The following is a 19,083-nucleotide window of genomic DNA, read 5'->3' as shown; positions in this document are numbered from 1 at the left end:
AAAATAAAAAAAAAAATTTAAAAAAAAGAGTAAAAAGACAACCCAAAGAATGTGAGAAAGTATATCCAAATCAAGTATCTGATAAGGGACTTATAACCAGAATATATATACAATCCAACAATAAAAAGACAAGTAACTCAATTAAAAACAGGCAAAGATTTGAATACACATTTCTCCAAAAAAAAGCATTTAAATGGTCAATAAGCACATGAAAAGATGTTCAAAATAATTAGTCATTAAGGAAATGCAAATCAAAACCAAAATGAGATACTAAGTTGCACTCACAAGAATGGCTGTTAAGAAGGGAAAAAAAAAAAAAGGACAACAACAAATTTGTTGGCGAGGAACAACTAAACCTTCATGTACTGCTGGTGGAAATATAGAAGAGTTTGGCAATTCCTCAGAGTTAACCACATGCCCTGACATTTGCATGCTTATGTATGAAACACATGTTCACACAAAATCTAGCAAATAAAAATTCACAGCAGCATTATTCATAACAGCTAATAAATGAAAATAGCCCAAACATCCATCAACTGACAAATTGGGTAAACAAAATGAGATATATCCCTACAATGGACTAGTATGCAGCTGTAAAAAGGGAATAAAATACTAATATATGTTACAACATGAATGATCCTTGAAATATGCTAAGTGAAAGAAGTCAGACACGAAAGTAACATATTGTATGATTCCATTTATATGAAATGTCCCAAACAGTCAAATCTATAGACACAGAAAGATTAGTGGCCAGGCACTGGGAGGAGGAGGGTATGGGGAATGATGGCTAATGGATACAGGATTTCTTCTGATGTGATGAAAATGTTCTGGATTTTGAGGTGCCTGGATGGCTGAGTCAGTGGAACGTGCAATTCTTATCTCGGGTTGTGAGTTTGAGCTTCATGTTGGGTGTAGTGATTACTTAAAAGTAAAATCTTTACCAAAAAAAAAAAAAAAAAAGAAAATGTTATGGATTTAGACAGTGGTGATGGTCACACAACTCTGTGAATATACTAAACCCACTGAAATGTATACTTCAAAAAGGTGAACTTTATGGTAAAAAAAATTGTATCTCAATTTTTAAAATTACTATCTAGGCATCATGGTTTGGAAACAGTGAGAAATTAGAAAACTTTCAGGCTCTGAGTGTAGGACTTTGGAGAATGAGCAGTCTCTCCTCAATATGGTTGTTAAGAGAAGCAGAACCACAGACAGATGCAGAGTTTCAAGCCACATCAAGAAAGGGAACAGAGCTCTCTGTGATGCAGCCAAGGATGAAGAGGATTCAGGGGAAGAATTTTCAGAGTGTTAGTTGGAAAGGCCAGGAGAAGAAGCATAAAATAGTAATGAAGAGGGATGCATGGCTGCTTCAGTCCATAGAGCATGCATGACTCATTTGATCTCAAGGGTTGTGAGTTCAAGCCCCAAGTTGGGTGTAGAGTTTACTTAAAAAAACAAACAAATGAACAAACCCCACAAAAAACAACAGTAATGAAGATGAGATGTGGAAAGAGATGGCCTTTTCTTTCCATGAAGTTAAAAAAAATAACCCAAGGGGCGCCTGGGTGGCTCAGTCGGTTGAGCATCCAACTTCCACTCAGGTCATGATCTCGCAGTTTGTGAGTTCGAGCCCCGTGTCGGGCTCTGTGCTGACGGCTCGGAGCCTGGGGCCTGCTTTGGATTCTGTGTCTCCCCTTCTCTCTGGCCCTTCCATGTTCATGCTCTGTCTCTCTCTGTTTCTCAATAATAAATAAACGTTTAAAAAAAATAATAACCCAAAACACTTTGGAAACAGAAGGCAATTGACGGGTATCAGAGGCAAATGGAAAGGGAATTTATTTTGACACAAGAAAGGGAGTGAAACACAAGAAGGCTCATAGAAATTTAGCTTTGTTTCTGTCTAAAAGGCAGAATAAAACAAGCAGTCTCTAACATGATACAATTATGAGTTCATACATTCACAGGCTAATGGTACACCCTTCTTCTAAGCATGGTACCTGGCACATAGTAAATGTGCAGTAAATGTTTTAAAAACTCAACTTCTTAACCTTTATATCAAGAATTTCTAATATCTACACATTTATTTTCTGCTGTGTGCTTAAAATGACAATAAAAGCCACTTTACATAAGAGGTAACATTCTATTTTCCATACTGAGATGTTAGTCATTCATTACTAACTTTGTAAGACTCAATGAGAAAATGTGCACATGGAATAAAGACACATGGAATAATATAAAAGAAAAATTACAGATTGTATGTATGCGTAGTCATCACACTAAAGTTTTTTTGATCTAGGCTCCATTTTCTCTAACTTGGAATATTATTTAAAGCAGGTAACTAACTTTAGATTACTTTATTTATAGTTTTCCACTAACGCTATAACAAGTTACCACAAACTTAAGCAATACAAATATATCACCTCACTGTTCAGAAGTCTGAAATGGGTCTCAATGGGCCAAAATCAAGGTCTCAGCAGGGCTGCCTTCCCTTCTATAGGCTCTAAGGGAAAATCTGTTTCCGTGCCTTTTGCAGTTCTAGAGGCCCAGTTCCTCTACCTTTGAAGCCAGCAACCACACATCAAGATCTTATCCTATCACCTCATTCTGACCTTCTCTTTTGCGTTCCTGTTCCACTTTTAAGAAACGTTGGGATTACACTGGGCCCACCAGGATAACCTAGGATAATCTCCCCATCTCAAAGTCCTTAATTTAATCACATCTGCAAAGTCCCTTCGGCCGTATAAGGTAACATCCAGAGGTGGTGGTAATTAGGATGTGAACATCCTTAGGGGCGTCTATTATTCTGTCTACTATAGTTACTCATTATGCTGTTAATAGAACAGTCCAGGAACACCTGGGTGGCTCAGTCGGTTAAGTGTCCGACTCTTAATTCCAGCTCAGGTCTTGATCTCAGGGTGTTGAGTTCAAGCCCCACACTGGGTCCCACACTGGGTTCCACACTGGACGTGGAGCCTACTTAAGAACAAACAAACAAAAAAACAGTCCTGGGGTGCCTGGGTGGCTCGGTTGGTTAAGCATCCGACTCTTGGTTTCAGCTCAGGTCATGATCTCACAGTTTCATGAGTTAATGCCCCACATTGGGCTTTGTGCTGGCAACATGGAGCCTGCTTGGGATTCTCTTTCCCCTCTTTCTGCCCCTATCCCGCTTGTGCTGTCTCTGTCTCTCTCAGAATAAAACTTAAAACAAACAAAAAAACAAAGGCCAGATAGTCCTGACATATCCAGTGTATTTATTCAAATGCATTAGAATTAGTTGGTTTTGAAAAGATAGCCAATGTGGGTTGTACCATCTGACAGGAGGAAAGAATCTAACTGGTATGAATAAGCAGCTAGGCATTGCTAAAATATAACTGAAATAAGAGGCTATGAGGTTAGACAGGCAATACCAAAACCTTCAAAAAGTTTATATGCTTTGCTTGTTTAAGAACTTAGATTAGGGGCGCCTGGGTGGCTCAGTTAAGTGTCTGACTTCGACTCAGGTCATGATCCCACGGTTCATGATTTTGAATTCTGTCAGTGCAGAGCTCGTTTCAGATCCTCTGTCCTCCCTCTCTCTGCACCTCCCCAACTCATGCTTGCACTTGCGCTCGCTCTCTCTGTCTCTCTCTCTCTCTCAAAAATAAATATTAAAAAGAAGAAAGAACTTAGACTTCACATTGCACTGAGCTGGTGAAATGCATGAAGTGAAAAAAGATTTATACATCAGATAGGTAATTCTTATAATGCACAGACTGAATGGAGGGACAAAAAGATCAGAGGCAAAGAATACAGTCTGGAGGTAGTAGTTGTTTAAAACTATGTCCAAAAATTCCTTGGTTCAGATCCCTTCAAAAGATGGAACCTAATCTTCCTCCTCTTAAGTGTATGCTGTATTTATTAACTTGCTTCTAACAAACAGAGAGCGGTAGAATTGATGGTATGCAACTTCTGAGACTAGGTCCCAAAAGGCATTTTAGCTTTCTCTTTGCTTTCTCTCTAAAAGTGCTTGTTCTGGGAGAAGCCAGTTACCATACCATAAAAATGCTCAAGCAGTCCTATAGAGAGAGCAACATGGTGAGGTAGTGAAGCCTCCTGCCATCAGCAAAGTAAGTGAGCCATTTTGGAATCACATCTTCCCAATCAAGCCTTCAGATGACTAACATCCTGGCTGACATCTTGGTTGCAACCTCATGAGAGACCCTGAGCCAGAACAGAACCACTTAGCTAAGACACTTCTGAATTTCTCATCCACAGAAAGTGTGAGATAATAAATACTTATTATTTTGAGCCACTAAGTTTTGAGGTAATTTGTTATACAGCAAAAGTAATAATAATAATAAAGATAACTAATACAAGGGTGCCTGGGTGGCTTAGTCAGTTGAGCATCCGGACTCTTGATTTTGGCTCAGGTCATGACCTCCCAGTTTGTGAGACTGAGCCCCACGTCAGGCTCTGTGCTCACAGTGCGGAGCCTACTTGAGATTCTCTCTCTCCCAATCTCTGTCTCTCAAAATAAATAAACATTAAAAACAAACAAAAAAATACACACACACACAGAGGCTCTGAAAATTGATTCGTTGATTGATACTGAGCTAGAACTAAAAATCAACAAAGGAAATAGAAAGAAATGTATGGATTTTGGTCTGCAGGAGCATAATGGGTTAAGGAGAGGGATGAGTTCAGCATGAATCCTACAGTTTCTTGCTTGTTGGAACAGTATTACCACCTAGGTTGACCTGGGTCAAAGGCAGTTGAAGGAGATGGTGGAAGGCCACAATTAGGAGTAGATAAATTAACTCTTGAACATTCTGAACTTGAGACACCGATGAGAGATCTTGATATGGTAGAAATGTACACTGAGCAGTTAAAGGTAATATATATTTAACTAGATATAAGATTTTTGAAAGCTATTCATGCATAGTTGTTAATTAAAACCAAAGATGCAAATAAAATCTCTTAAAGAGAAATTGGAAGTGATAAAAATAGGCTAGTGATCTTTCTCTTAGGACATGCTCAGATTTAACACTTCACTCTATTAGTCCAGTTTCTTTCTCCATAAAGACAAATCTAGATAAGTGATATACCATAATATGTATTTTATGTTATAGAACAGTATATTACAGTATATCTAATTAAATATCAAAACATCCAACTGACCAATTCAAACCACAAATCTTCAGCTTTTAATGAGAAGTCATGTCATTCCATTTTCACATAATGGAAAGATATCAACCCCTGAGATTCTATCTGTCTTAATGGTTAGCACAGTGGTTTGCAACTAGTATCCAATTAGTATTTATTGAAACAACTGAAAATAAAAACTTAATAACCTTAATAAGCTAATCATTTCATTTCTAAAATAGTGACTCTAAAACAAAGGAATTAAAATTGCAAGAAAATTAGGGAGAAAAATCATTAAAAACAGACTTACCGATCTGTTTGTAAAACATGGATAAGATGTTCCATAGCTTGTATACCTACTTCCAAGCGGTATTTCTGCACAAAGGAAAAATGCTGTTAAAATAACTAATATCCAACTTAATAAAATTAGTAGGTGATAAAGCATTACAAACCTTAGATAATGATTTGAGAGCACGAACAGCATTTCTTCGGTCATCCAGCAAAGTAGATGAAGCAACTCTGTCACAAAGCTTTTGAATCTGTCATGAAAAAATGAAATAGCATAAACAGAACTTAAAAAAGCAAAAAAGAAACATGAAGTTCCCCCCTAAATTTACACCATTTACTTTCGAAAACAAAAATCAACAAATGGGATGTCATGGAAATTAGGTGCTTTAAAAAAAAAAAAAAAAAAAAGAAATTAGGTGCTTTTATAATCTCATTACAGACAGATTTCTCACAGAGACTTGAAAAACAGAAGTGGTGAAAGAAAAGTTAAATGAAATAAGTCATATAAGTTGAGGAATTAAGAGAAATCATTAGTATAATCAGAACTTTGTAAACATGCAGCTTACAACTGTTTGAGCCAAGAGGAAAGCAGGGTTATGGTAGAAGACGGGAACTTATTTAAAAATGTTTTTGAAATAATAATTGTTTATAACTTCACCCTAATATTTCTACTAAGTATTTGAAGAAGAAAAGATGGAATTATATACCAAAAATATTAAGTTTTTGGGTGCCTGGCTGGCTCAGTCAGAAGAGAATGCAACTGTTCATCTCAGGGTCAGGAGTTTGAGCCCCACGTTGGGTGTAGAGATTACTTAAATAAATAAATAAATAAAAACTTAAAATTTTAAGTTTTAACTGTGCCTCAAAGTCTATAGAGATGAAATATTTCTATTATTAAAATTTTTAATAAATTTGCAGGTATTACAGTTCAAGTTGCATTTTAAAATAAACCTTCCAGGGGTAGCCAGGGTGGTTCAGCTGGTTAAGCATCCAACTCTTGATTTCGGCTTGGGTCATGATCTTACGGTTCTTGATATCACTAAGACTGCAGAGCCTGCTTGGGATTCTCTCTCTCCCTCTCTCTCTCTGCCCCTCCCCTGCTTGTGGACTCTTCTCAAAATAAATAAACTAAAATAAACTGAACTAAAATAAAAATAAAATAAAACAAAACCTTTGGGCATTTAATTTACAATGGGAAAAAAACTGGAGACAGCTGTCCCTCAAGAGAAGAAAAACTAGGAGCGCCTGGGTGGCTCAGTCAGTTGAGCATCTGACTTCCACTCAGGTCATGATCTTGCGGTTCATGAGTTCGAGCCCCACGTCGGGCTCTGTGCTGACAGCTCAGAGCCTGCAGCCTGCTTCGGATTCTGTGTCTCCCTCTCTCTCTGCCCCTCCCCTGCTCATGTTCTGTCTCTCTCTGTCTCAAAAATAAATATAACATTAAAAAAAATTTTTAAAGAAGAAAATAAATTATACATTCTTTGGTAGATAGAATATTATGCAGCTACTCAAAACAATTAACTGTACTGATATGAAAATACAATGATTTAATAAACAGTGGGGAAAAAAGAAAAGCAAGTTGTAAAACTACATGTAAATTATGAGCCCACTGAAGCAAAAGTACTAAACTGTGCATGTAAAATTGCATTAAAAAAAATTGGAAACTTAAAACTATAAAACTTCTAGAAGAGAGCATAAGAGAAAATCCTAGTAGCCTTTAATAAGGCAAAAACTTCTCATACATACTAAGAGCACAATCCATAAAGAAAAACTAAATAAACTGGACCTCATCACTTCTGTTCTTCAAAAGACACTCTCAAGAGAATGAAAAGATAAACCACCAACTGAATGAAAATATTTGAAAATATCTGATAAAGAATAGTTCTTAAAACCATGATACTTGGCTCCTGTTAAGTTCTAACAGTTACTATTTTAATGACTGTTACTAAGATCCTATAAATATTATGGCATATCACTCACACTTTTGTATCCTATGTATCTGAATTAGTGGTGTTTAAATACATACACTGTTTTCCAAATTATGTTCTGCAGACTTCTAGCATCCCAGAAGATATTAATAGATTTCTTATGATCGCAGAACCAGCAGGAAACACAAGGTTATACAAAATTAAATAGGTTTCTGCACTGCAGGATTTCTAAAAGTCTTTACTATGCTGATTTGCATTTCTTCATACTGCGGACAGAGTATGATAACCAAGCATAGCCTTACTCTTTGATTTTATTCATTCTAACTGCTCACATTTAAGAATTATTTCTACCTTAAACTATATTTACTTTTGTAATAATTACATTGACTTTCCAAAACACAAATAATACAACTTTCTCTTTATTAAATAACTGGTTGACTTTTTCTACCACAATTTGTTTTTTACCATTAGAAAAACTACATAACTATCTCTTGAAAACATGAAGCTTGCTACTTTCTTTCAGCTTAAAGAATTTCATAGTCCAAAAATAGTTTTCCTAAGTATGACTATAATTTCCTTTACTTGGGTCTTGTACATCTTTTAATTTTTTCTAGGTCATTTATAACTGATACTAGGAATTGAAATCATTTATAGGCATTTTCTGCTTTTTACGAGCCCTAGACCTTAGCACCAGTCCTAGACCTCGGATTCCCAACTCTCATGGAGTACTGAGTTCTAGTACCATGCAGGGCTTGAACTCAAGCTTCAGCCTCAGACTCCTCTATGGTTAGTATATAGAAAGCCCTGTGTCAAAATATGACCTTCCATGTCTAGAAACTCTTCAATTATTTGTTGAATGTGAACACTTGAAGGCTACTTGATACTGAAGGAGAAACTCGGCTTTAGGAATTTTGGAGTGAGATGATCATAATCCTAGAGTTTGGGGGTTTGCTTTGTTTTTATTTTCAGTCTTTTATTTTGTGCTCTAAATATGCTAATATTTGAGTGTTGTCAATTTTTTTTTACAAAGCTTTGAGATATACACAAAGATAATCTCAGTTGTTATGAAGATAAATACAACCTAAAATAGCAATGAGGTTATTTTTACCTATCAGACTCACTAAGATTAAAATTGTACCAAATATTCTATGATATCAGTTCTATAAAATTAAAAAAAAAAGTAACATTAATCTGTGTTAGCAGAAGTCAGGATGGTGGTTACTCATGGAGAGAGGCAGTGACTGGGAATACAAAGGGGACTTTTTGGGTCTTGATAATGTTCTGTTCCTTGATCTGGGTGCTGGTTACATAGGTGTGTTCAGGTTGTGAGGTTTACATATTTGACATGCATACTTTTCTACATACTTTAATACATTTAATAAAGTTATTTTTAATTATTTTTAAAATATTTTATTTTTAAGCAATCTCCACACCCAACATGGGGTTCGAACTCACAACCCTGAGATCAAGAGTTGCACACTCTACCAAGTTCACCAGGCACCCCAATAAATTTTTTAAAATAGAAATATCTAGGATAGGCAAAGATATATTAATTAACTTGCTTATATTCTACCAAAGGGAAACTAACCTAAAAAAGTGGCAATTTGGCAAAAACAATTACAACCTAAAATATTCATACCCTTTTTTTAGCCAGGCATTCCTACTTCTAGGAATTTACTCTTTAAAAACACCCCCACAGTTACATAACGTTTTATACTAGGATGTTTTTTGTAGCAATACTTTTAATAGCTAAAAAGGAAATCCAGTTCCCGCCACATAAGAATATAATAAGAAGTCTGCAACTGGCACTCCAGAACTCAGACTTCCAGCCTTCACAACTTTGAGCAATAAATTTCTGTTAATTGGAAAAAAAAAAAAAAAAAAAAAAAAAAGGTGGAGGGGAATCTAAAGGTTCATCTATCAATCAGAGAGTAATTAACATATGGTACTCAGAAACTATGCAGTTGATCAAATGAATGAATCAGAGCCATTTTTTTTAATAGAAAAAAAGTGGACAAAAATTATAAGCAGTATGTTTGGCATTAGTTCATTTTGGTTTAATATGATACTATTAATAAACAATGTGAATATGTATAGAAAATATTAAGACAATGTACCATATTGCCATTTGGTAGGTTGCTGGAAATGTTCATTTTTTACATTATTTCTCATGTTTGAATTTTGATAAAATAGGAATTACCTTTATAAACAAAAAAGAGCAATAATGGAGTAAAGCAAAATGGTTTATGTTTTATTGGAATTTCTAAGATATTTTCATGACTGACTGAACACATCTTTTCAAATGCTATCTTCACTCTGATCAAAATAATATGAAATCAGAGGTGCCTGAGTGGCTCAGTTGGTAAAGCATCTGCCTCTTGATTTCAGCTCAGGTCATGATCTTGTGGTCGTGAGATCAAGCCCCTGCACTGGGCTCAGCGCTGACTGTGGAGCCTGCTTGGGATTCTCTCTCTCTCCCTGCCCCTCCCCTGCTCATGTCCTCCCTAATAGACTTAAAAAATTAATAGTATGAAATAAGCTCTTAATTGATAAAAAATAAACTACCATAATAAAAATATCCTCAATTGGCCCCCTGTTGCTTATCAAGTCCAAATTTTTTTAACTAGAATGCAGTCATTGCTCAGTTAATATACACACACTGAGGACACATGTATTTGTTCTTGTACTAACCAAAATAAGATATGGTCTCTAACCACAAGGAACTTGCACAGGAAGACAGTCACATAAATACAGAATAATAACAAGTTAAAGGTATATAAGTATGTGCTGAGTAAAGCTGGGGCACAAAAGAAAACAGTCAATTCTATGTGAAAGTGAAACTGTACAGACTGAATGTTTATGTCCTCCCCCCACCCCTCCCCGGGCCGCCACCCCCAATGCAAATTTAGAAATCCTAACCCCTAATGTGATGGTATGAGGAGATGGGGCTTTGGGGAAGTGATTAGGGAATGAAGATAGAGTCCTCATGAATGGAATTAGTGCCCTTATAAAAGAGACTCCAGAAAGCTCCGTCTCCCTTCCTGCCAAGTAGGACACAGTGAGTAGATATATGGAGGAACCAGAATGCAGGCCCTCAGCAGACACAGAATCTACCAGTGCCTTGATTTTGGACCTCCCACATTCCAGAACTGCGAGAAATAAATGCGTGTTGTTTAAGCCACACCCAGATTATATATCTGTTGTAGCAGCCCAAATAGATTAAGACAGATACTGTTTAAGAATGGTATATTTAACTCAGGCAACACCAGATGTTGGCAAAGATGCAGAGAAAGAGGATCTCTTTTGCACTGTTGGTGGGAATGCAAACTGGTGCAGCCACTCTGGAAAGCAGTATGGAGGTTCCTCAAAAAATTAAAACTAGAACTACCCTACGACCTAGCAACTGCACTACTAGGTATTTATCCAAGGGATACAGGTATGCTGTTTCAAAGGGACACATGCACCCCAATGTTTATAGCAGCACTATCAACAATAGCCAAAGTATGGAAAGAACCCAAATGTCCATCGATGGATGAATGGATAAAGAAGATGTGGGATATATATATATACATATATATCTAAGTGTATATATATATATATATATATATATATATATACACACATACACACACACACACATACACACACACACACATACACACACACACAACGGAGTATTACTCTGGGAAAGCAAGCTGGTGCAGCCACTCTGGAAAACAGTATGGAGGTTCCTCAAAAAACTAAAAATAGAACCACCCTATGACCTAGCAATTGCACTACTAGACATTTATCCATGGGATACAAGTGTGCTGTTTTGAAGGGACACATGCACCCCCATGTTTATAGCAATACTATCAACAATAGCCAAAGTACGGAAAGAGCCCACATGTCCATCGATGGATGAATGGATAAAGAAGATGTGGTGTATACATATACAATGGAGTATTACTCCAATTACTCCAATCAAAAAGAATGAAATCTTGCCTGTTGCAACTACGTGGATGGAACCGGAGGGTATTATGCTACGTGAAAAATCATATGACTTCACTCATATGAGGACTTTAAGAGACAAAACAGATGAACATAAGGGAAGGGAAATGAAAATAATATAAAAACAGGGAGGGGGACAAAACAGAAGACTCATAAATATGGAGAACAAACTGAGGGTTACTAGAGGGGTTGTGGGAGGGGAGATAGGCTAAATGGGTAAGGGGCACTAAGGAATCTACCCCTTAGAGGCGCCTGGGTGGCTCAATTGGTTAAGCATCTGACTCTTGGCTTTGCTCAGGTCATGATCTCATGGCTCGCGAGACGGAGCCCCAAGTCAGGCTTTGCACTGACAGCACAGAGCTTGATTGAGATTCTCTCTCCCTCTCTCTGTCCCGTCCCTGCTTGCAAGTGCTCTCCCTTTCTCTCTTTCTCTCAAAATAAATGAACATGTATCCTGTTATCAAGATGCTTTTATAGCCTCAGTACAGTGTAGTTAGTATGCTAACTACCTTGGACGTAAATTAAAAAAATAAAATAAAAATAAAATAAAATAAAAATCTTAATAGAAAAAAAAAAGAATGGTATAATTAAGGATGCCATTCTTGAGTCAAGAATTAAAGGATAAGTAAGTAGTTCAGGGGTGCCTGCGTGGCTCAGTTGGTTGAACATCTGACTTCAGCTCAGGTCATGATCTTGAGGTTCATGGGGTCAGGCCCCATGACAGGCTCTGCACTGATGGCCTGGAGCCTGCTGTGGATTCTGTGTCTCCCTCTCTCTGTGCCCCTCCCCCACTTGCCCCTCTACCCCCCAAATAAACATTACAAAAAAAAAAAAGGATAAGTAGTTCATCAGACAATATGAAGGAATTTCAGGCACTGAAAATTATTTCCTTGTAATTGTTTGCACATATTTTAATGTATAAAAGAGCATTTCATATTCACAATAAAATTGGTCTAGGCAGTTCTTTCTGCCCATGGGTCCTGTCCCCATTGTATAATAAAAACACCCCCCAAAATTGGTCTAATTTGAGTTTTTAAATTGTATACATCTATGAACCAAAAAACGTAATTTTCATATCTCTCTCTCTCTCTTTCTCTCTCTCTCTCTCTCTCTCTCTCACACACACACACACACACACACACACTTGTTCTAGTAAAATAATACACCAAAGGAGACTTTCTAAAATTAGAAAATTTCCCCTTTTACAATAAGTTGTATCTCTGGGAATGATGGCTGATCTAAAATAACATGGGAAAAATAAGAATATATAAGATTAAAATGTTAGCTAAAAACATATTTCTTTTCTAGTAAGTTCAAAGTATCTGCTTCAATAAACTGATTAATGAGCAAATCACTATTTTTAGTTGAAAAAAGTACCTTTTCGAATATTAAAATTAATCACTATTATACTTATAGAAATAAAATCCATTCTTTCTTGAGTTTGGGTAAATAATCTATCAAGACTTTTTTTTTTTAATGTTTGTTTATTTTTGAGAGAAAGAGAGACAGAGTGTGAGCAGGGGAGGGGCAGAGAGAGACAGAGAGGGAGACACAGTCTGAAGTAGGCTCCAGGCTCCGAGCTGTCAGCTCAGAGCCCAACACAGGGCTCAAACTCACGAACTGCGAGATCATGACCTGAGATGAAGTCAGACACTTAACCGACTGAGCCACCCAGGCGCCCCTCTATTAAGACTATTTTTAACAATATAAGCATGCTTCTGACTGATTAAACCTGGATTTTTACAGCAAGTACATATTCTTCCAAATTGGGGATTTTATTAATTCTTTTTTTTAACGTTTATTTTTTTTTGAGACAGAGACAGAGCATGAACGGGGGAGGGTCAGAGAGAGAGGGAGACACAGAATCTGAAAAAGGCTCCCAGCTCTGAGCTGTCAGCACAGAGCCCGACGTGGGGCTCGAACTCATGGACCGTGAGATCATGACCTGAGCCGAAGTCGGGACACTTAACCAACCAAGCCACCCAGGCGCCCCCAAATTGGGGATTTTAATCAGAACTTTCTCTCTAGCAACTTAAAGATGAACTCAAAGCAGTCAACCATAGTGCAAGCCAATGAGAATCAAAGTGAATATAAGAACAACTTATTTAGAAGCATTAGACTGAGTTATTTCCGATACCTTCTGTCAGGGACCAAACTGGTCTTTTCATTTTAGCTTTTTCTGATAGTAATCTAAAATTAATTACCAGCTTCTCTGTCTTCTTAAACAACACACATAATTATAAGCTTTCTTAGCACTTAAACCTAAGTCCTCTCCAAGATATACATAAGACCAACGTCTTAGGTTTTAAATAAAGTAATGAACATAAAAGGTTTTGCCTAGTACCTGGCACCTACAAATATTCAATAAATATTATTAACAAACTTTATTGTTACCAAGCTTATGACTTTTTTGTATTCGTCTATCCTATCAGGCTTTTGGCTGTCACTTCCATCATATATGTTTTTAACAGACCATTCAATTTTGCAGATTTTTTTCAATTTTGCAACTAAGTGAGAAATTTGATAATTAAGTTAGATACTAATACAATTTTTCTTAAAAAAATTTTTATATGTTTATTTATTTTTGAGAGAGACAGAGAGCCAATTGGGGGGGGGGGCAGAAAGAGGGGGAGACACAGAATCCAAAGCAAGCTGCAGGCTCTGAGCTGCCAGCACAGAGCCTGATGTGGGGCTCGAACCCACCAACCAGGAGATCATGACCTGAGTCAAAGTCGGACACTTAACCGATTAAGCCACTCAGGTGCCCAAATACAATTTTTCTATAACAAAAAATCATTCAGGCTTAAGATCGAGAACACGGAACTTGCAACTTCTACTTTTGCTATAGGAAAGCCTATTACCTCCTGATAATATTCCAGATGGTTGAAGTTTCTGAATAAGTGATCTCTCTGTAATAAAGCGCTACATTGCTACTCTTTACCGACCACTGAAACCAAATGAAAGGAAAATATATGTGTTCTAAACCTTACAAAGATTTAGCCATGTTTTAGGCCAAACACTGTCTATATTTTTCAGTTGATAGTTACGAAGCAAAAATTTTGTACCACAAGGATGTTTAAGTTATATTCAGAAATTGTAGATCTCACAGACCATTATGCCATTTATTCCTTACTTGAAAAACCAATCCAATGCAGCGTAACTGCCTCTCTTTCCATTTCCTCCTTTCAGTTATTAGAATCCTCTGTGTTTTAGCTGGGCACATATATGTCTATCTACATAAACTACTTTCTAAGTCTTCCTTGCATCCAGGCATAGACAGTGACTATATTCTGGCCCATGCATTCTTAGTACTTATTTTACAGAAGAAACTAAGGCTCAGAAACAAAACAATACATCTCAAAATACACTGGCAGTTTGGTGGCACAGTCCAGATTCTTTCTACCCAAGCTGTAGATGTCTCACTCCAAAGCCCACCCTCTCATAGCTTATATTGCATCCTATGCAGAAAAATGTGAATCTGAGTTACTGTTGCAAACTACATGGACTGCAGGACTTTATAGGGGGAGACTGAAATACAGTTTCTATGAATAGGTTTTACTTGCACTATAGCTCACTAAAGGACCCTGAGAAGCCTTCGACTTAACTGGTCAGCCAGGGTTGTCCCTTGTTCTAAGGGAGTTTGAGCTTTACTCTTTACTTTGGGAAAGCTATAATCAGAAGCTATGGGGGGGGGGGGGGGGCGGAAGGCAGCAGCTACCAAGTTAAAAAAAAAAAAATCAGTACCGTATAAGTACTTCAGAAAAACTACAAAAATTAATATACTCACTCTTTCAGAATTAACCTGGCTGAGATAAGGACAAACTGGAGTGGAAAAAGAGAGAAAGAGAAAAAAATATGTCAGCTCATTATAATAGACAAGGAATAAGGTTAAGAAAAAAACGTATTAGGGTGGTGGTAATGGGCAAAGGGCTGAAGGGATAAACAAAGCAAAAGAATAATTGAAAGAACTGAATTTAAGAGGCTGGGGGCTCTAAAGAATAAAACGTCTGGGACAACCACTGTTTGGGATTCAACTTCTACAGCTTTTCCTTAAACAAACATATGGTCAAATATTGTTTTTTAAAAGATACAATTAAAAAATCAAAAAAGCAGCAGTGATTAAAGCTAGCTGAAGTTTGAAATCATGAACCAGCAATCATTCTTCTATATCTCAGCAAACACTCTGGGTTTTGGCAAGGATAAAGGTCAAAGGAGCAATATATCTGAAGAATTCAGTACCATAATCCTAAGTGGTGGTTCATCCATTCATTCAACAAATATCAGAGTGCTGCTACCCCCATGGGGGCTGTGATCAGTGCAACCAGAAAGCAGTGGTCTGTGACAAGGTAAGTTATGAAACTGGGACCACACATTTAGAAACTTCTACAACTGGATAACTGTATGGCTATATAAAAAAAAATAGGGCTTAACATTTTTACGCACATGAGTGTGTCTATGTGTACTGTCACTCCATCTTCCCAGCAACTCATTTTTATTGTATTTTATAGAGGTATTGATCTGTGATTAACTGGAAATTAAAAAAATAAAACTAAAGCAACTGGTCTTTCACCACAGACAGTTAGAGAAATACTAGTAAAGTGCTTAACATTTTGCAAAGCACTGCAAAATTTTATTCTGGGGGAATAGCAGTGAGCCACTGTAGAAGGTACCTATTCTAATGAAATGATAATGGCAAGGAGACCACAAATTAAAAATAATTAAGATAAAGAGAGAAAGTGATAAGTATGACAAGGGGGAATAATTAGGGAAATGAGATAGTGATTAGGTGGAGACTTTACATAGCCTAGTTGGTCAGAGGGCCCCAAGTTAAGCACTGGTTTGGACATAGCCAGAAGTGTGGGTAATGAGTAACAACAACAAAGCAAGTGGAAAAGTAGGGAAGCAGAGTGAATGAGCATATTACCATAAGGAAAAAGGCAGTGTTTTAAAGGATAAATGTATTCAGTGTCCCAAATGGGATCCTGAGGTGAGAGACTTTGTTACTAGCAACTCACTCACTATCTCAGAAACCAAACAAGGAAGCCAACTTGTTTAAAGCAAAAGTCATAAGGGGTGCCTGGGTGGCTCAGTTGGTTGAGCGTCCAACTCTTGGTTTCAGCTCAGGTCATGATCTCACAGTACGTTGAGTTCAAACCCCACACCAGGCTCAGTGCAGACAGTGCAGAGCCTGCTTGGGATTCTTTCTCTCTCTCTCTCTCTCTCTCTCTCTGCCCCAACACTGCGTGCTGTCTCTCTCTCTCTCTCTCTCTCTCTCTCTCTCTCTCTCTCTGTCTCAAAATAAACCTAAAAAAATTTTAAAGCAAAATTCATAATTATACTGGGTATTTAAAGTCACAAACTCTTGTCTGAATCTTCAACACTCTCATCGACATGATGGGAGAGTTGGAAAGGGAGTGAAAGGTTTAAATCCCACATATTTTAATACCATTTTCTCCTTAATTAACATTTTGCTGCCATTATTGATCTAATACAGAAGAAGGTAATCAAGTCTACTTTGTTAAAAAGTCAGAAATGTTTATACCTAGACTTTTTACCAAAATAGTCATTATCTCAGTAGACTATAAAGCACAACATTTCAGATAACCATTCTGTACCCTTGAAACAAGTAACCTTCCCAGAATTTCACTACCTGAATAAAGAGAAATATAAATACAGACAAGACATGTAAGGTTACAGAACGGAAAACTGGTAACAACAAAAGAAGATACTTCAGCCTATTTGCTTGAAACAAAGAAATTTGTAAATATTTTTTATTTTATTTATTTTTTACTTTTTTTTCATCTTAATTTATTTTTGAGAGAGAGACAGACTGTGAGCGGGGGAAGAACAGAGAGAGAGGGAGACACAGAATCAGAAGCAGGCTCCAGGCTCTGAGCTGTCAGCACAGAGCCCAACACAAGGCTCGAACTCATGAACTGTGAGATCATGACCTGAGCTGAAGTCGGCCGCTTAACTGAGTGAGCCACCCAGGCGCCCCTGTAAATATTTTTTAAACTCTATGGGAATCTATGTTTACTGATTAGTTAATAGGAAAATTCTAGTACCTACTATTAAATTTTCTAACATATATATTTTTAATGTTTATTTCTGAGAGAGTGCAAGTGGCAGAGGGGCAGAGAGAGGGGGGTACAGAGGATCCAAAATGGGTTCTGTGCTGACAGCAATGAGCCTGATGTGGGGCTCAAACTCACGAACCACGAGATCATGACCTGACTCAAATTTGGATGCCCAACCAACTGAGCCACCCAGGTGCCTCATCTACTATTAAATTTTTAATTAACTCTGCCACTCTTCTTTTTTTTTTTTTTTTGGTTTATTTATTTTGAGAAAGAAAGCTGTGACAATGGAGGGGAAGAGAGAGAGGGAGAGAGAGAGAATCCCAAGCAGGCTCTGCACTGTCAGCACAAGCCTAATGCAGGGTTCGAACTCACGAACCATGAGATCATGACCTGAGTTGAAGTCAAGAGCCAGATGCTTAACTGAGTCACCAGGTGCCCCATATGCCACTCTTATAAAAAAAACCTCATTTGTATCATAAACATATTGGTAACTGCAAAGAAAATATTCTGGAAGGATGTATGCCAAACTTCATTAGCAATTACCCTTGGCAATGGGAAATGAGATTGTGACAGGAAGAAGAAAGGGGAAATTTTAGACTACATAGTGATATGAATTATTTACAATAAGCATGTTTTCACTATTGCTTCAATAACTAACCAGAAAAATTTAAAGAAATTTCCAGAATTTATTAGACCTTGCTTTTATTCTCTTATGTGCTCTAACATAGCACCTGACTGACTCACTGTTTATCTATTTTCTGAATACAGTTGATTCTTGTTAGCCACAGTAGTTATGTTCTGTAAGTGACCACAGACAATGAATTAGCAGATACTGAACCTTTGCATCTAAGAGAAATACAGTGCTAGGTTCCTGTGAGCCTGTGGTCACATTTTCCCCAATCAATCCAATACATAACCTTGTTTTATGTGTATTTCTTTAAAGATATCTTTTTCAATACATGTCCTTGATTCATTAACACTGAACTCACAGTCACCGGCACCATTACTCATGCCTGAAGGAAGCTTTTATAACACACATATTTTCTCTGTGAAAACACCACAGCCTTTTTGTGCTTTAGGAACACTAGACAGCACTTTAGCACTACATGTGGGGTCATTTTTAAGAGCAAAATCACCAACAAGAAGCACAAAAATGCAAAAAACATGACACTAAATAGGCTGTGAAAAGGACACTGGTTTAATATGAGAGTTGAAACAAGAAGGCAGAGTATCTCCTTGTTTGACCTTAACTGGGGACACACAGATCAGGTGACTCAAATTTTTCACTACCCTGCACATGTCCACAAACAACCTGCAAGGACTAGATGTGCTGATTTTGGAATTACAAAGAAATTTTAGCATAGATGAATTTGCAAATATGGAATAGATGAATAACAAGGATTGACTATACCTTAAATATAATCTAAGTCAGGTTCATCATCTGCAAGATGGAAGAATAAAGGATAAACTCTAAGGCTACTTAATACTCAACACTTAGAATAAGTTAAAAATACTCAGGGCGCCTGGGTGACTCAGGTTGGTTAAGCGTCTGACTTTGGCTCGAGTCATGAGCTTACTGTTTGTGAGTTCGAGCCCTGCGTCAGGCTCTGTGCTGACTGCTCAGAGCCTAGAGCCTGCTTCAGATTCTGTATTTCCCTCTCTCTCTGCCCCTCTCC

At 37.3% G+C, this 19,083-nt stretch overlaps 1 protein-coding gene across 3 annotated transcripts in view; it reads right to left on the bottom strand.

Annotated features, from left to right (window-relative positions):
- USO1 (USO1 vesicle transport factor) overlaps nt 1-19,083 on the bottom strand; it is a 93,075-nt gene that overhangs the window by 62,583 nt on the left and 11,409 nt on the right. For 2 of the 3 annotated variants that reach the window (XM_060654844.3, XM_060654845.3), the window contains exons 2-3: nt 5,574-5,660; nt 5,432-5,496 (exon numbers count right to left, since the gene is read on the bottom strand). In XM_060654844.3, the coding sequence (XP_060510827.1) occupies nt 5,432-5,496; nt 5,574-5,660 (152 nt within the window). Of the gene's footprint in view, nt 1-5,431; nt 5,497-5,573; nt 5,661-15,114; nt 15,150-19,083 lie in introns of all 3 variants that reach the window. The other variant, XM_060654846.3, reaches the window with a different exon arrangement.

This window comes from Panthera onca, chromosome B1 (assembly GCF_046562875.1).
Source record: "Panthera onca isolate mPanOnc1 chromosome B1, mPanOnc1 haplotype 2, whole genome shotgun sequence".
NCBI lineage: Eukaryota > Metazoa > Chordata > Mammalia > Carnivora > Felidae > Panthera > Panthera onca.
The sequence above is the reverse complement of the archived record's forward strand: the minus strand, read 5'-3'. Positions and strand labels throughout refer to the sequence as shown.